This window comes from Molothrus ater, chromosome 4, assembly GCF_012460135.2.
Source record: "Molothrus ater isolate BHLD 08-10-18 breed brown headed cowbird chromosome 4, BPBGC_Mater_1.1, whole genome shotgun sequence".
NCBI classification, from domain to species: domain Eukaryota; kingdom Metazoa; phylum Chordata; class Aves; order Passeriformes; family Icteridae; genus Molothrus; species Molothrus ater.
The window spans coordinates 72,769,793-72,787,333 of record NC_050481.2 but is presented as its reverse complement, the minus strand read 5'-3'; the positions used below and the strand labels follow the sequence as shown (position 1 = coordinate 72,787,333).

At 56.0% G+C, this 17,541-nt stretch overlaps 1 protein-coding gene across 6 annotated transcripts in view; it reads left to right on the top strand.

Annotated features, from left to right (window-relative positions):
* Positions 1–17,541, top strand: part of DYSF (dysferlin) — a 72,913-nt gene that overhangs the window by 4,127 nt on the left and 51,245 nt on the right. For 5 of the 6 annotated variants that reach the window (XM_054514542.1, XM_036381704.2, XM_054514541.1 and 2 more), the window contains exons 2-23: positions 295–350; positions 860–951; positions 2,016–2,121; positions 3,100–3,214; positions 3,297–3,490; positions 3,993–4,121; positions 4,231–4,293; positions 4,409–4,459; positions 4,538–4,568; positions 4,980–5,095; positions 5,835–5,961; positions 6,236–6,339; positions 7,910–7,978; positions 8,056–8,099; positions 8,202–8,284; positions 9,954–9,995; positions 10,671–10,786; positions 11,094–11,207; positions 12,675–12,852; positions 13,840–13,964; positions 15,136–15,242; positions 17,242–17,434. In XM_054514542.1, coding sequence (XP_054370517.1) covers positions 295–350; positions 860–951; positions 2,016–2,121; positions 3,100–3,214; positions 3,297–3,490; positions 3,993–4,121; positions 4,231–4,293; positions 4,409–4,459; positions 4,538–4,568; positions 4,980–5,095; positions 5,835–5,961; positions 6,236–6,339; positions 7,910–7,978; positions 8,056–8,099; positions 8,202–8,284; positions 9,954–9,995; positions 10,671–10,786; positions 11,094–11,207; positions 12,675–12,852; positions 13,840–13,964; positions 15,136–15,242; positions 17,242–17,434 — 2,255 coding nt within the window. The remainder of the gene's footprint in view (positions 1–294; positions 351–859; positions 952–2,015; positions 2,122–3,099; positions 3,215–3,296; positions 3,491–3,992; positions 4,122–4,230; positions 4,294–4,408; positions 4,460–4,537; positions 4,569–4,979; positions 5,096–5,834; positions 5,962–6,235; positions 6,340–7,909; positions 7,979–8,055; positions 8,100–8,201; positions 8,285–9,953; positions 9,996–10,670; positions 10,787–11,093; positions 11,208–12,674; positions 12,853–13,839; positions 13,965–15,135; positions 15,243–17,241; positions 17,435–17,541) is intronic. The other variant, XM_054514543.1, reaches the window with a different exon arrangement.

Below are 17,541 nucleotides of genomic sequence, written 5' to 3'. Positions count from 1 at the left end.
CAGGAGGGAAAGGGCCCTGATCCTGCTCCTGGGAATTTTGGTAATAATCACTGGAAGCTCAGCCCCAGCCTGGATTGGGGAATGGGATCCGATCCTGCTCCTGGGAGTTGTGGGAATTTCTGGAGGTTCAGCTCCAGCTGGGATCAGGGAATGGAGCCTGATCCTGGTCCTGGGAATTCTGGGAATCCCTGGAAGCTCAGCTCCAGCTGAGATCAGAGTTTAATTTTGGGATCCTGATCTTTGGGAAGCTCCCGATCCCTGGGAAGATCCCAATCCCGGTTTTTCTCCTTCCAGGTGTCAAGAAGAGGACAAAGGTCATCAAGAATAACGTGAATCCTGTCTGGAATGAGGTGAGAATTCCCAGTCCCTGGATTTATCCCTGTTCCCAGAAAATGATCCCAAGTCCAGGTGATTCCCTGGGGCTTCTGCCCCATGGGAAGTTTGGGATCATTCCCTTTCTGCTCTGGAATTCCAGGCAGAATTCCAACCTCTTCTCCTTCCATCAAAGTCTTGTCCAGACTTGGCATGAATGTTTCAAGGAATTTCCATGGAATGGGAATTTTTTCAGCACCTTTTCCCTTCCAGCCCTTTCTTTGAGCTCCCATGGGCCAAAATTCCAAAAAAAAAAAGGGAATTTGGTGGGAAAACGGGCACAGATTTGGGACTGGAGCAGCTCCCGGGATTTGCTCCTTCCCAGTAATCCCTGGCCAAGGAAAACTTTTTCCCAAGGCAACCTTTCCTGGTGGATTTGCTGGGAAGTTTGGCTTTGGGAATGCTGTGATTCCGAGAGGGTTTGGGATCTGGGTTCTGCATTTGCAGGCGCTGATCCCGGCCTCTCCCTCCCCTTTTTTTTTCCCAGGGATTCGAGTGGGATCTGAAGGGAATCCCTCTGGATCCCGACGCCGAGCTCACCGTGGTGGTGAAGGACCATGAAACCGTGGGGAGAAACAGGTGGGAAAAATCCCAGAGCTGGACACGGCCCCTCCTCCCTTTTCCCATTCCCGGGATTCACCCGGCTCTTCCCGGGCTCCGCGGGTTCCCGCTGTGGGATGGCCGTGGGAGGCCGGAGCTGCATTTTTGGGCTGCCTCACTCGGAATCCGGGGGAAATTCCTCCGAAGGTTGGGAGTACACGGGGGGCGGTTGTTTGGGGAGGGACACTTCGGACACTTGGCCGGGATTTGGGAAGAGCTGCCAAGACCATTCCCAAGGCGCCGGCAGTGCCGGGAACGGCGACGGGAGCGGAGCCTCCGGTTTCCTTCCTCCGGCTGATCCCGGTGCCCCCCCCCCCCCCCCCACATTCCAGGGGTTCCCCATGGATCGGGGGCTCCTGCTGGGTGAGGATGGAAGGGATTCCGGTGATTCCCGGCCTTTCCCGGCTCTGTGGGGTGGGAGAGCTGCTTGGAGGAGGGAAAAAAATAGAGGAAGGGATTTATTTTTAGGGGTAAGAGGTTGGGAATGCGGCCTGGGGAGGGAAGGATCCTGATTCCAGGGCTGGAGCCGAGGCTGGAATTGCTGCTGGGCTGGAATCCAAAGGGGCTGGAATTTGGGGCTGCTCCAACTGCTGGGTGCCCATAAATAGCCACGGGAAAATGGGAGGAGGGTCCTGGATCCCGGAGCAGGAAGATTCCGGCTGGCACCTCCCAGGCTGCTCCAAACCCCATCCCAACCTGGCCTTGGGCACTGCCAGGGATCCAGGGGCAGCCCCAGCAAATCTGGGAATTCCAGCCCAGGCAGGAATTCCTTGCCAAGATCCCAGCCCAATCTCCCCTTTCCCAGTGGGAGCCATTCCCTGGCTCCTGTCCCTGCAGGCCTTGTCCCCAGCCCCTCTGCAGCTCTCCTGGAGCCCCTCCAGGGACTCTGAGCATTCCCTGGATTTTTCTCTTCTCCAGGGGAACATTCCCAGCTCTGCCAGCCTGGCTCCATCTCTGCGGCCTCCTCTGGACTCCCATCCTTGTCTCTGGAATGGTTTGGAGGCCCTTGGAGCAGCCCTGATCCCTCTCCCTGTTTCCCGCAGGTTTTTGGGAGAATCCCGGGTGCCGCTCCGGGATGTTCTGGGCACTCCCAGCCTGGCGGCCTCGTTCAACCTCCCCCTGCTGGACTCGCGCAAGGAGAGCACCGGGGTGAGTGCCTGGCTCCCAGTTTGGGGCCCGCTGGGGCTCCCAGTTTGGGACCAGTATGAACCATGGCGTGACCAGTTTGGGCTCCCAGTTTGGGGCCCGCTGGGGCTCCCAGTCTGGGACCAGTATGAGCCATGGCATGGCCAGGGAGGCCCCCAGTTTGGAACCAGTTGGGGCTCCCAGTTTGGGACCAGTATGAACCATGGCGTGACCAGTTTGGGCTCCCAGTTTGGGGCCAGCTGGGGCTCCCAGTTTGGGACCAGTATGAGCCATGGCATGGCCAGGGAGGCTCCCAGTTTGGGACCAGTTTGCGCTCCCTGTTTGGGACCAGTACAAGCCATGGCATGGCCAGTTTGGGCTTCCAGTTTGGGACCAGTTTGGGCTCCCAGTATGGGACCAGTTGGGGCTCCCAGTTTGGGACCAGTCTGAGCAATGCCCCTCCCAGTGACAGCTCCCAGTTTGATCCCAGTCTGAATCCCTTCCATCCCAGTCTGAGCCACATCCCTACCAGTCTGATCCCAGTTTGAATCCTGTCCCTCCCAGTATGGGTCTAGTCTGAATTCTTTCCCTCCCAGTTTGATCCCAGTTTGAGTCCTATCCCTCCCAGTGGAAGCTCCCAGTTTGAGACCAGTCTGAATCCCTTCCCTCCCAGTCTGGGACCAGTCTGAGCCTGTTCCTCCCAGTTTGATCCCAGTCTCTCCCACCTGAAGCTCCCAGTTTGATCCCAGTTTGATCCCAGTTCGAGTCCTTCCCAATCTGAGACCAGTCTTATCCTCTCCCTCCCAGTTTGATCCCAGTTTGAGACCTGTCCCCTTCAGTTGAAGCTCCCAGTTTGAGACCAGTCTGAATCCCTTCCCTCCCAGTTTGATCCCAGTTTGAGTCCCGTCCTTCCCAGTCTGAGACCAGTCTGATCCTTTCCCTCCCAGTTTGATCCCAGTTCTCCCATCCCAGCCTCTCTGACACTCATTCCCTGTTTTCCAGGCCTCCCTGTTCCTGCAGGTGTCCTACATCCCCCCTCCGGGCGCTGTCCCGCTTTTCCCTCCTCCGGCCCCTCCGGAGCCGGCCCCGGCTGCAGCTGAGCTGGACACGGTCACCGGTAACCACAGCCCCTCCCCATCCCAGTTTTTGGAATCCAGACCCATTCCCAAATCCCACAATTCCCTTCTCCTGCCGGGCAGAGACGGCTGGAGAGGAGGACACGGAAGATCCGGAGGCCACGGGGGACACGGAGCCCTCGGCGTCCTCGGGAGCCCCGGGCTCGGAGCCGCCCTCACTCCCAAGGAAACCGTCTGGGAATCACATCCAGGGGGTGAAGAGGAGGAGGAGGAGCTCTCCCAAAAAGCCTCTATCCAACAAACCGCAGGATTTCCAGGTGGGATGAGCTGTTCCCATAAAATCCTGCAGGTTGTCCTGGCGATTCCTTGTCCTTCATGGGATGATCCTGGTGATTCCCATTCTGGTGATTCCCTGTCCTCCATCCCATCCCAGATCCTGGTGATTCCCTGTCCTCCAGTGCACAGGATGATCCTGGTGATTCTCATCCTGGTGATTCCTCATTCTCCATCCCATGGGATGATCCCAGTGATCCTCTGTCTTCCACTCTGTGGGATGATCCCAGTGATTCCATCCTCCATCCCGTGGGATTATCCCGGTGATTCCCTGTTCTCCATCCCATGGGGTGGTACTGGTGATTCCCATCCTGGTGATTCCCTGTCCTCCATCCCGTGGGATGATCCCAATGATTCCCTGTCCTCCATCCCATCCAAGATCCCAGTGATTCCCTGTCCTCCATCCCATGGGATGATCCTGGTGATTCCTTGTCCTCCATCCCATGGGATGATCCCGCTGATTCCGTATCCTCCATCCCATCCCAGATCCGGGTGAGGGTCATTGAGGCCCGGCAGCTTCCCGGGATCCAGATCCGGCCGGTAGTGAAGGTGACGGTGGCCGGACAGACCCGGAGAACACGGATCCGGAAAGGGAACAGCCCCTTCTTCGATGAGGTCAGCGGGAATTCCCACTCCAACGATTCCCGGGAGAGGCCGGGATGTGGGAATGCACTCCGGGGGGAAAACCGGGATAATGCCTCATCCTCATCCTGGTTTTCCACAGACTTTTTTCTTCAACGTCTTCGAGTCCCCATCGGAGCTGTTCGATGCTCCCATTTTCCTCACGGTGAGTGTTGGGAAATCCTGGAATTCTCCCCTTCCCAGGGAAACCCACCCTGTTCCCCGGGATCCTCCATCCTGGCAGGATTTGGGCTGGATCACCCATTTTCCCTCATTTTCAGGTCGTGGATTCTCGGTCGTTCCGCACGGATTCGGTGATCGGGGAATTCCGGGTAAGATCCCATCCCCTTTTTCCCGGCGTCTCCTGCTCTGGATGAACTCTGGAATCTCCTTTTCCTTTAATCCCGCAGATGGATGTGGAGACCGTTTACTCCGAGCCAAGTGAGCCTTGGGAAATTCCTTTGGGATTTTTTTTTGGGAAATGCGCCCGCACCAATCCCAGCTCTTCCATAGAGGAGCCCTGCATCCATGGCCATGGAATCCCAGGATGGTTTGGGTGGGAAGGGACCTTAAGGATCATCCCGTTCCATCCAGGGGAAAACTCCACCATCCCAGGTGGATCCAAGTCCATCCAACCTGGCCTTGGACACTTCCAGGGATATGGAGCATCCACAGCTTCCTTGGGAATTCTGTACCAAAGACCCCTCCCTCTTCCCTGGTCCCTTCCTGGGAAAGGAACTGAAATATTCCCTTATCCCATTCCATGATTTTCATTTAAACCCCACCCAGGAGCATCCCTGACCTCCCCGCACGTCCAAGGAGTAATTCCCAGTTTTCCGCGTTTTCCCGCAGAACACGCTTTCCGCAGGAAGTGGCTGCTCCTCTCGGATCCGGAGGATTTTTCCGCGGGAGCCAAGGGCTACCTGAAGGTCAGCGCCTGCGTGCTGGGGCCTGGAGACGAAGCTCCCGTGAGTATTCCTGCTGGGAATGGGGGGACGTTCCAGCCTTGGGACGTTCCAGCCCGGGGGCATTCCAGCTCTGGGATATTCTGGCCAAGAGCCACCAGCCTCCACGGCCATTCCCAGGCAAGCCACAGCTTGGATTTTCCTCGGTTTTGGGGGAAAAGTGCTGCATTTTATCATGGAATCCTGGAATGGTTTGGGTTGGGGGGATCTTAAATCCTGTTCAATTCCCACCCAGGGACATCTCCCACTGTCCCAGGTGGATCCAGCCTGGCCTTGGGCACTGCCAGGGATCCAGGGGCAGCCCCAGCAAATCTGGGAATTCCAGCCCAGCCAGGAATTCCTTGCCAAGATCCCAGCCCAATCTCCCCTTTCCCAGTGGGAGCCATTCCCTGGCTCCTGTCCCTGCAGGCCTTGTCCCCAGCCCCTCTCCAGCTCTCCTGGAGCCCCTGCAGGCACTCTGAGCATTCCCTGGAATTTTCCCTTCTCCGGGGGAACATTCCCTGCTCTCCTAGAGCAGAAGCACTCCAGAATCCTGGAATGGTTCCTGTTTGGAGGAGACCTTAAATCCCACCCTTTCCATGGGCAGGGGCACCTCCCACTATCCCAGGTTGCTCCAAGCCCCACCCAACCTCACCTTGGGCACTCCCAGGGCTGGAGCATCCGCCCAGCCTCTCTCTCTTTTGGGATTTTCCTGCTCATTCCCGAATCCGGGGTGACTTTTCCCGTTGTCCTGTTCCCACAGCTGGAGAAGAAGGAGGTGTCTGAGGACAAGGAGGACATCGAGGCCAACCTGCTGCGCCCCACTGGGGTCACCCTCAGGGGCGCCCAGTTCTGCCTCAAGATCTTCAAAGCCGAGGATTTGCCCCAGAGTAGGTTTTTCCCTCTGGATCCCTCGGGATCGCGACATTCCAGGCGGGAATTAGGGCCCGGAAGAAGGGAATGATCCACATTGTAAGCCAAGGATGTCGGGCAGTTTTATGGGAGAGGAGTTTCTTACTGGTCCAAACTGGTTTTATCCCCCCCCTGCTTTTCCCGCCTGGAGAGCGTCTCCTCCATGGGAATGCTCATCCCGCCGGTGGGACGGCTGGGACCCTCTGGATGCTGCAGAATTCCACAGATTTTGGCATCTCCCTCTTTTCCCAGTGGATGACGCCGTCATGGACAACGTCCGGCAGATCTTCGGCTTCGAGAGCAACAAGAAGAACCTGGTGGATCCCTTCGTGGAAGTCAGCTTTGCCGGGAAAACGGTCAGCGGAGCGGGATCCTCCGGGATCCCGGGAATGGCAGCGGGAGGAACCTGGGATTGGGACGGCAGTGGGGTGTTCCTGGAGCTGGGAATGGCATTGGGATGATCTTGGGATTGGGAATGGTACCGGGATGATCCTGGGATTGGGAATGGTACTGGGATGATCCTGGGATTGGGAATGGCAGCAGGATGATCCTGGGATTGGGAATGGTACCGGGATGATCCTGGGATGATCCTGGGATTGGGAATGGTACTGGGATGATCCTGGGATTGGAATGGCAGTAGGACATTCCCTCCCAGATCTCTGGGATTGGGCTTTCAGTGGGATGTCCTCAGGACTGGGAATGGCAGCAGGATGATCCTGGGATTGGAAATGGTACTGGGATGATCCTGGGATTGGGAATGGCAGTAGGACATTCCCTCCCAGATCTCTGGGATTGGGATTTCAGTGGGATGTCCTCAGGACTGGGGTGGTAGCGAGGTGTTCCTGGGGCTGGGATAACAGTGGGATGATCCTGGGATTGGGAATGGCATCAGGATGATCCTGGGATTGGGAGTGGCACTGGGATGATCCTGGGATTGGGAGTGGCATCGGGATGATCCTGGGATTGGGAATGGCAGCGGGATGACCTCTCATGGTCCTCAGGGTTGGGACGGCAGCGGGACATTCCCACCCAAGTCTGTGGGATTGGGATGGCGTCGGGATGTCCTTGGGGTTGGGATGGTCCCTCCTGGGTCTCTGGGATTGGAATTTCAGTGGGATGTCCTTGGAGCTGGAATGGCAGTGGGACATTCCCTCTGGATCCCCAAGCCTGGTCCTTGAATGAGGAACTTTGGTCTTTGAATCTGAAGGAATTTGGTCCTGGATGAGGGAATTCAGTCCTGGAATTGTGGGAATTTGGCCTTGGAATGGGGCAAATTTGCTCCTGGAATGGGGCAAATGTGATCCTGCTGGTCCCAAGGTGGGAAGATCCGAAACATCCTCTGCCTCCTGCACCAGGGGATTTAGGAACCCCATGGAATGGGGGACGGATTTTAGGGAATCTGAGGCCGGATTTTGTGGAACCTGAGGCTGGATTTGGGGGAATCTAAGGCAAAATTTTAGGGAATCTGAGGCAGAATTTTAGGGAATCCAAAGCTGGATTTTGAGGAGCCTGAGTGTGGATTTTAGGGAATTTGGGGCCAGATTTTAGGGAAACTGAAGCTGGATTTTAGGGAATTTGAAGCTGGGTTTTGAGAAGCCTGAGGCTGGATTTCAGGAACCCAAAGCTGGATTTGGAGGAATGTGAACCTCAACTTTCGGGAATCTAAGGCTGGGTTTTAGGGAACCTGAGGCTGGATTTTAGGGAATCTGAAGCTGGATTTGGGGGAATCTGAGCCTCAACTTTCGGGAAGCTAAGACCAGATTTTAGGGAACCTGAGGCCGGATTTTAGGGAACCTGAGGCCGGATTTTAGGGAATCTGAGGCCAGATTTTAGGGAATCTGAGGCTTCCCAGCTCCATGAACTGGACCAACAGCCGCTTTCCTGGGATGACACCAACTTTTCCCTCTTCCCATCCCTCCCCTCCAGCTCTGCTCCCGGATCCTGGAGAAAAACGCCAACCCCCAGTGGAACCAGTGCCTGACGCTGCCAGCCATGGTGAGCCCTGGTGTCCCCAAGGTCCCCTCCCGGTGTCCCCAGCGCCGCTCACCCTCTTCCCGTGTCCCTTTCCCCAGTTCCCGTCCATGTGCGAGCGGATGAGGATCCGTGTGACCGACTGGTGAGCGGGAAGGGCATTCCCAGTGCCCCGGGAGCGGCGTCGGGATGGGCGTGGGGACGTCCCCTCCCCTGCGGTCCCCGAAGTGACGATGTCACCTCGCAGGGACCGCCTGACGCACAACGACGTCGTCGGCACCGCTTTCCTCGGAATGTCCAAGATTTCGGCCCCCGGCGGGGAGCTGGAGGGTAAGGGCGGGAAGCGGGCCGGGATTTGGGATGCATGGCCTTGGAGGAGCTGCATGGCGTGGCTGGAGGTCGGTGGTGGCTTTGGGGACCTCACAGCTGTCACTGTCCCTGCCTGGGGACACGGGATGGGGTCCTGGGGTTGCTCTAAGCTGTGCCCCATTTCTGGATGGATCCAACCCCTGTGGATTCTTGGGATTTGGTGGAATCTTGGAATTTTTTGGATTCTTGGGAATGGGGTATGAAGGAGCTGCGTGGTGTGGCTGGAGGTCGATGGTGGCTTTGGGGATGTCACAGCTGTCACCGTCCCTGCCTGGGGACACGGGATGGGGTCCTGGGGTTGCTTTGAGCTGTGTGTGCTTTCCAGATGGATCCAATCCCTGTGGATTCTTGGGATTTGGTGGAATCTTGGGAATGGGGCTGTGGAGGAGCTGCATGGTGTGGCTGGAGGACGGTGGTGGCTTTGGGGATGTCACAGCTGTCACCGTCCCCACTTGGGGACATGGGATGGGGTCCTGGGGTCACTCGGAGCTGTGCCCCATTTCCGGATGGATCCAACCCCTGTGGATTCTTGGGATTTGGTGGAATCTTGGGAATGGGGGATGGAGGGTGCAGGTCCATGGTGTGGCTGGAGGTTGGTGACACGTTGTCCCGGTGGTGGCACCGCTGCTGGCAGCCACGCCCCCCCCCGAGGTGTCCAGCCCACTGAGGTGACACTCAGGGGCTGTCACAGGGTGGGAATTCCCATCAATCCCGTGCTGTTCCAAATCCCGGGAATTTTCTGAGGGTAAGGACCCCCAGGCGCGGCAGGGCTCAGCCAGATGTCACTGTCACCGGTGCCAGGTGGGAGGGCGGGAATTTGGGACACGGCTTTGGACCTGCCGAGGGCTTGGAGCTTCCACCTGCATGAGCTTTTCCTGCTGCCAGCGCTTCCATGGAATCCACGATCCCAGTGGGAATTCCGCACTTGGCTTTGGGACCTCACCGTGAGCTGTAGGGGCACGGGATGGCCACGTTGGGAAAAGCTTGGAGCACCCTGGGATAGTGGGAAGAGTCCCTGCCCATGGAATGGGATGAGCTTTAAGGTCCTTCCAAGCCATTCCGTGATTCCATGGATCAGGACGCGATCCAGAGGCTCCACCCGTGTCCCACCCCTGGCACTGTCCAGTCCCCTCTTCCCAATCCCAACAGAGATCCTGGGATGGGCTGGGGGGAGAGAGAGAGAGAGGCTGGGAGGGAGGATGGGAATGGTGGGATCCAGGATTGGCATCTCCCTTTCCCACCACTGGGATCTGCTTGATCCTGAGGAAATGCCTGGGAATGCGACTCAGGGATGCTCCAAGCCCGCTCCACCCCAATCCCATGCCCTCTGGAATTCACCGAGGGCAGGCTGGACAAGGCTCTGAACGAGCCGGGATAGTGGGAAGCGTCTCTGGATGCACCTGGATGGGCTTTAAGGTCCCTTCCCACCCCGACCATTCCATGATTCTTTGATTCCATGATCCCGTAATTCCTTGACACCACGATTCCATGAAAAACCTCTCCGATTCTCTCTCTCTGTCTCTCCGCACTAAAACCTGTGGGGAATCTCCCCCCTCATTCCCATCCCCATCCCTTCTCCGTGCTCCTCTTCCCACCTTTCCCAACTTCTCTCCCTCTCTTTGTGCCTCAGATGAGTTTCCTGCTCCTGTGAAGCCTCTGAAACCCTCGGACCGTACGTTCCCAGTACATCCCAGTTTTCCAGCGCCTCCCGGGACTGGTTTTACTGGTTCCGCTCTCTGGACTGGGGGAGGATCACCTGGGATGAGTTGGGCACCTTGGGAAAAGGGAACGGCTCCGGTTTGGCCCTCGGGGCACTCCCGGGATGCTGTCGTGTTGGGAATGTGGAGCCAGCCGGGCGCATGGAGGGCAGGATTCCCACTCAAAATTCCATAGAAACGGGTGGTTCTCCTCATGGAATCACAGGATAGGAAAATCCCTCTGATCCAGTGGCTGCCAAGGCCACCCCGTATCCGTGTCCCCAAGTGCCGCATCCGCAGGGGTGTTCAGTCCCTCCAGGGATGGGGACAGCCCTTCCCAGGAAGGAATTTTCCCAAAAATCCAACCTAAAACTCCCTTGGCACATCCTGAGGCTCTTTCCTCTCTCCTGTCGCTCTTACTCTTGTCCGACCCCTCTCTGACCTCGCCCTTTTCCATGGGGACATTCCCCGGGATTGGGAATTCCCAGGATTCAGCGCCGTGCCCTCCGTATTGTTCTCCTGCTCCAAGGTGAGGTCGTGGGATTCAAAATGGGTGGAAATTCCAGGGTTTTGGTGGCCTCCAGCTGTGTGATCCCATTCCCAAGGTGCCTCCAGGAATCCCTAATCCCTCTTTTCCGTGCCATTCCCAGTGGATGACGGGCTGGGATTCCTGCCGACCTTCGGGCCCTGCTACATCAACCTGTATGGCAGCCCCCGGGAATTCACCGGATTTCCCGATCCCTACGAGTCGCTCAATTTGGGAAAGGTGACGTCGGCTGCTTCCCGGCGCATCCCAAAATAACCTCCGGCTCCTCTTTTCCCAAAAAAAAGCGCTGCTTCTAACCCAACCTGGCTTTGTCGTCAGGAGCCCGTGCTGCATTTCCCGCTCCCGGTTATTCCCGCTAACGCCTCCTGATCCCGCTCTGCTCCCAAAATTCCACCTCGGAAGTGCTGGCTGGAATTCTTTGCCTGGTCCTGCTGCTCTGTGATGAAGCTCCTTGGAAACAAAGGCAGAGCTTGGCCTCGGGAAGGGAATTCCGGGATCCTGAATCCTGTTCCTGGTTCATCCCAAGGGCGAGGGGGTCGCGTATCGGGGCCGGATCCTGGTGGAGCTGGAGACCAAACTGGTGGAGCACATGGAGCAGAAGGTGGAGGAGATCCCTGCTGATGACATCCTGAGGGTGGAGGTATTGGAATTTCTGGAAAATCTCTGGGATTGGCACGTGGGACACTATGGAAGGGATGTTGGCCGTGGGTGGGGGTTGTCCCATGGTCTGTGAGCTCCTGGAGGGGTCTCCTGCTGGATTTGCATCCCAAAGTGTCCAGGCAGGTCCATCTGAGCTGGTCATGGTGAGCATGGAATTGTGGGATCATGGAATGGTTTGGGTGGGAATGGACCTTGAAGTTGATCACGTTCCATGGGCAGGGACAGCTCCCACTGTCCCAGGTGGATCCAAGCCCCAGTGTCCAACCTGGCCTTGGGCACTGCCAGGGATCCAGGGGCAGCCCCAGCAAATCTGGGAATTCCAGCCCAGGCAGGAATTCCTTGCCAAGATCCCAGCCCAATCTCCCCTTTCCCAGTGGGAGCCATTCCCTGGCTCCTGTCCCTGCAGGCCTTGTCCCCAGCCCCTCTCCAGCTCTCCTGGAGCCCCTCCAGGCCCTGCCAGGGGCTCCAAGGTCTCCCATGACAGTTTTGGAGATTTCCTTTCATTCCGGCTCTCTCAGATTTCCTCCTTTGGCTCCTTTTCCATGAGAAGCTGCAGCCTTCTCTTCCATCTGCCTTTTCCTAAAATTCCCCCAAAATTACCGTGCTGCCAAGTTTGTTGTTCCCCCTGCAAGAAAATTCCCATCCTGGGATCACTGAGGCTGGAGAATCCCTCCAAGGCCATCCAGTCCAAGCTGTGCCCCATCCCCCCTTGGCTGATCTTACACTGAGCGCCACATCCAGGAATTCCTTGGACACCTCCAGGGATGGGGACTCCAAACCTCCCTGGGCACTTCCAAGGCCTGAGCACCCTTTCCATGAGGAAATTCCTGCTGATGCCCAACCTGAGCCTCCCCTGGCACAGCCTGAGGCCGTTCCCTCTTATCCTGTTATTCCCTGGGATCAGATCCCAACTCCCAGCTGGTTCCAACCTGGCAGGGAGCTGTGCAAAGCCAGATGGCCCCTCTGGATCTGCCTTTCCTCTGGAATGAGCCCCTTTCCCAGCTCCCTCAGCTTTTCCTGGATCTCCAGCCCCTTCCCAGCTCCCTCAGCTTTTCCTGGATCTCCAGCCCCTTCCCAGCTCCCTCAGCTTTTCCTGATTCTCCAGCCCCTTCCCAGCTCCCTCAGCTTTTCCTGATTCTCCAACCCCCTCCCAGCTCCCTCAGCTTTTCCTGATTCTCCAACCCCCTCCCAGCTCCCTCAGCTTTTCCTGGTTCTCCAGACCTTTTCCAAGTCCCTCAGCTTTTCCTGGTTCTCCAACCCCTTCCCAGCTCCCTCAGCTTTTCCTGGATCTCCAGTCCCTTCCCAGCTCCCTCCGCTTTTCCTGGTTCTCCAGCCCCTTCCCAGCTCCCTCAGCCACTCAGGATTTACCCTCCAGCCTCTTCCGGCTCCAAGTCCCGGAGATCATTGGCAGCATCTCCTCCACGTCCGATTCCCATTGGTATTCCAGAAATACCTGCGCCGGCGGAAATATTCCCTCTTCGCCGCCTTCTACTCGGCCACAATGCTCCAGGGCGTGGACGGCGCCATCCAGTTCGAGGTCAGCATTGGGAATTACGGCAACAAGTTCGACACCACCTGCCTGCCCCTGGCCTCCACCACCCAGTACAGCGGGGCCGTCTTCGATGGTGAGCACGGATCCCGGCCTCCGGGATGATCCAAACCCGGCTGGTGGAAGAGAACCCTGGAATTATGGGATGGTTTGGGAAGGAAGGGGCCTTAAATCCCATCCCATTCCAGCCAGGGACACCTCCCACCATCCCGGGTTTATCCAAGCCCCAGTGTCCAGCCTGGCCTTGGGCACTGCCAGGGATCCAGGGGCAGCCCCAGCTGCTCTGGGAATTCCAGCCCAGCCAGGAATTCCTTGCCAAGATCCCAGCCCAATCTCCCCTTTCCCAGTGGGAGCCATTCCCTGGCTCCTGTCCCTGCAGGCCTTGTCCCCAGCCCCTCTCCAGCTCTCCTGGAGCCCCTGCAGGCACTCTGAGGATTCCCTGGATTTTTCCCTTCTCCAGGGGAACATTCCCAGCTCCCCCAGAGCAGAGGGGCTCCAGAATCCTGGAATGGTTTGGGTTGGAAGGGACCTTAAATCCCATCCCATTCCCACCCCATCCATGGGCGGGGACACCTCCCTCTGTCCCAGGTTGCTCCAAACCCATCCAGCTTGACCTTGGACACTTCCAGGGATCCGGGGCAGCCAGAGGTTGTGTCCAGGTGATCCTACTGAAGGTGTCCCTGCTTGGGCCAGACAGCTCCAGAGGGTTTTCCCACCTCAGCCATGGGAATTTGTGTCTGGGAAGGAGCAGGGAAGCTGGGGCCTCTCTCAGCTCCGTGAGGTGGTTTTTGGGAGCACCTTTCCCTGGCCTTTTCCTGCCTCCCATCTCATCCCACCAGGAATGCTGAGTTGGTTCCTGGCCTTGCTGCCGGAGCCATGGAGTCAGATCCCGTTGCGTCTCGGCGGGATCTCAAGGGTTTGGGGAGCACCATTCCCATCTTTCTCCCAAACACCTTCTGAGGGGAATTCCCATCCCAGTCACGCTCTTCCCCCTCCGTCCCTGCTCCCGAGGGGCGGATCCCGTTTTCCCAACATGCCGAGGTGACGCCGCGCTGTCCCCCAGGCTGTCACTACTATTACCTGCCCTGGGGGAACGTGAAGCCCGTGGTGGTGCTCTCCTCCTACTGGGAGGACATCGGCCACCGCATGGACGCCCAGAACCTGCTGCTCTACGGGGCCGAGCGGCTGGTGAGTGACCGGGGACACCCTGGGGACACCCTGGGGACACTGAGAGGGGACAGAGGCCACCTCCAGGCTGGGGAGTGACCAGGGATATCCTGGGGACATCCTGGGGACACCCAGAGGGGACAGAGGCCACCTCCAGACTGGGGAGCGACTGGGGACACCCTGGGGACATCCCTGGGACACCGCAAGGGGACAGAGGCCACCTCCAGGATGGGGAGTGTCCAGTGACATCCCTGGGGACATCCCTGGGGACATCCTGGGGACATCCTGAGGACATCCCTGGGGATACCTGGAGGGGACAGATGCCATCTCCAGGCTGGAAAGTGTCCAATGACATCCCTGGGGACACCTCCATGTGGGGAGTGCCCAGTGACATCCCTGGGGACACCAGGAGGGGACAGAGGCCATCTCCAGGCTGAGGAGTGTCTGGTGACACAGCTGCGTATCCACTGGATGAGGAACTTCATGGAATCATGGAATGGTTTGGGTGGGAAGGGAACTTAAATCCCACCCAGTTCCACCCCATCCCAAGGGCATGGACAGCCCCCACGATCCCAGGTGGATCCAAGCCCCAGTGTCCAACCTGGCCTTGGGCACTGCCAGGGATCCAGGGGCAGCCCCAGCAAATCTGGGAATTCCAGCCCAGCCAGGAATTCCTTGCCAAGATCCCAGCCCAATCTCCCCTTTCCCAGTGGGAGCCATTCCCTGGCTCCTGTCCCTGCAGGCCTTGTCCCCAGCCCCTCTCCAGCTCTCCTGGAGCCCCTGCAGGCACTCTGAGGATTCCCTGGATTTTTCCCTTCTCCAGGGGAACATTCCCAGCTCTCCCAGAGCATCCTTTCTTTCCTGAAATGGTTCGGGTTTGGAGAAACTTTAAATCCCATCTCATCCATGTTCAGGGACACCTCCCACTATCCCAGGTGGATCCAAGCCCTGTCCAACCTAGAGAAATTCCAGCGATCCAGGGGCCGTCCTTCAGGTCCTGAGCGATTTCTGACATTTCCCATTGGATTTCCCTGTTGGTTCCCCTGGAGCTCCAAACATTTGGATGCAGATCCCTGCTGGGACCCAGAGCGGAATCTCTGATCCCTGGGAGTTTCCTCTTGCTGGGAACATCCTGGAAGCAGGATGAGATTCCGGGCGACTCCTCAGCTCCCGATCCCCACTTTTCCTGCAGGAAGCCAACCTGGAGAAGATCCACGTGGCTCTGAAATCCAACCGCTCTCCGGTCGAGCTGGAGGCCCTGGGATCCCAACTGCTTGACGACGTCATCGCCGACTGCAGGTACTTTGGGAATTCGGGATGGAAAACCTTTCCTGATGTTTCTTCTTGGTCCTGGAAGGGAACACCGCCTCTGCCCCTCCTGTCCTTTCTTCACGCCCCTGTTTTCTCCCTTTTCCCTCCCTTTTCTCCCTTTTTTCCCCTTTTCCCTCTCTTTTCCCATTTCTTCTCATTTTTCCACTCTCCTCCCTTTTTTCCCCTTTTCCCTCTCTTTTCCCATTTCTTCTGATTTTTTCCACTTTTTCCACCCTTTCCCCCTTTTCCCTTCTATCCCTTTTTTGTCTGTTCCCTCCTTTTTCCACACCTTTTCTCCTTTTTTCTATTTTCTCTCCCTCCTTACCCTGTTTTTCCCCTTTCTCCCTTTTCCTTCATTTTCCCCCCTTTTCCCACTTTCCTTTTATTCACCTTTCCCCTTTATTTCGGTTTTTCCTCTCCCCTCTTTTTCCTCCTTTTCCCCCTCCCCCCTTTCCCCTTTTTTGCTTTCTTTTTTCCTTTTCCCCCTTCTCCCTTTTTTCTATTTCTTTCTTTTTTCTCTTTTTTCCCCCTTTTTCTCCCTCTTTCTCCCTTTTAATATTTTTTCCTTTTCTCCCCTTTTCCCTACTCCCTTTTCCCTTTTTTTTCTCTTTTCCCCATTTTTCTGTTTTTCCCTTATCCATTTCCCCCTTTTCTCCCTTGTTTCTTTTTCCTGATTTTTCCTTTTTTTTGTCTTTCCCCCTTTTATCCTCTTCCCCCTTTTTTCCTCTTTTTGCCTTTTCTCCCCTTTTTTTCTTCCCACCTTTTTTTGTCCTTATTTCCTTTTTTTCCTTCTCCCCCTCCTTTTTATCCCCTTTTTATCCATTTTCCCCTCTTTTCCCACCTTTTCCCTCCTCATTCCCCCTCACTCCAAATCCTCATCCCTGGAAGTATCCAAGGCCAGGCTGGACAGGGCTTGGAGCAACCTGAGAATAGTGGAAAATCCCAAGCTATTCCATAATTCCACATTCTCCCTATTTACCTGCAGTAAAAAAAATGGGATTTACAGATCTCATTCCCGGGGTGGGAATGTCGCATCCTTAAAAATCTCCTTCCAAACCTCTCCACAGCCTAAAAATGGATTTATCGTTCTCTCCATCTATTTTTTCCGGAGGAAATCCTGATTTGTGGCTCGGGAGCCGGGAGCAGGAAGTTAATTTATAGCAGCGGATCCATAAATCCTTGAATTTTACAGGAAAACCTCCCAGTTTGGCACCTGATCCATTTTTCCAGGAGCTTGGATAATGGATATTAAAATGTGGGTGTGGCTCATTCCCATCCTGATTCCCGGGGGAATTCCGGCCTTGGTTTGAAGCTCTTTTGCTCTTCCTGTTCCCAAATATCTTTGGTGGCTTCCCAGTTCCTTGGAAATTTGCTGAAAATATGGAAAAACCATTAAAAAAGGCTGGAAAATCCCACAAGAAACTGGATGAGCTATTGGGGGGGGGGGAGGATTTGGGGTGGATTAATGATCATTAATGATGATTAGTGACCATTAATGACCTGTAATGATCATTAACGACCATTAATGACCATTGATGATGATTGGTGACATTAGTGGCCATTAAACACCATTAATGATGACCTTTAATGACCTTTAATGACCATTAATGATGATTGGTGACAACTAATGATCATCAATGAAAAATTCATGTTGATTTGTGACCATTAATGACCATTAATGTCAATTAGTGACCCTTAATGACCTTTAATGATTGTTAATGACCATTAATGATGATTGAGGATCATTTATGATCTTTAATGATCAGTAACAACCATTAACAACCTTAGATGATGACTGGTGACCATTAATGAATATTAATCACCATTAATGACTATTAATCACCATTAATAATGACTGGTGACCATTAATCACAATTAATGACCATTAATCACCGTTAGTGATCATCAGTGACAATTAACAAGCCTTAATGACCCTCAAGGTCCATCCCGATCCAACCCAATCCCTGATTCCCGCCTATCCCTGCAGCCTGAAGCTTCCCGATGTCCTGGGGAGGGCGTCCAGCACCCACCTGGATCAGAACCTGTTCCGCTTCCGGAGCACCCACCTGGAGCAGATCCTCAACGTGGCCCTGAGGCTCAAGCATGAGAATTCCGGCCTCTCCCAAATCCTGGATCAGGCGGAGGATTGGCTGTGCCGGCTCCAGGCCATGGCAGAGGAGGTGACTCTCTTCCTGGTTTTCCCATCGTGGTTTTGGTGGGAAGCGGGGATGATGTTCCATCCCGGCTCCCAGATCCGTGGATTCTCTCCCACGGTGCCAGGTTTGGC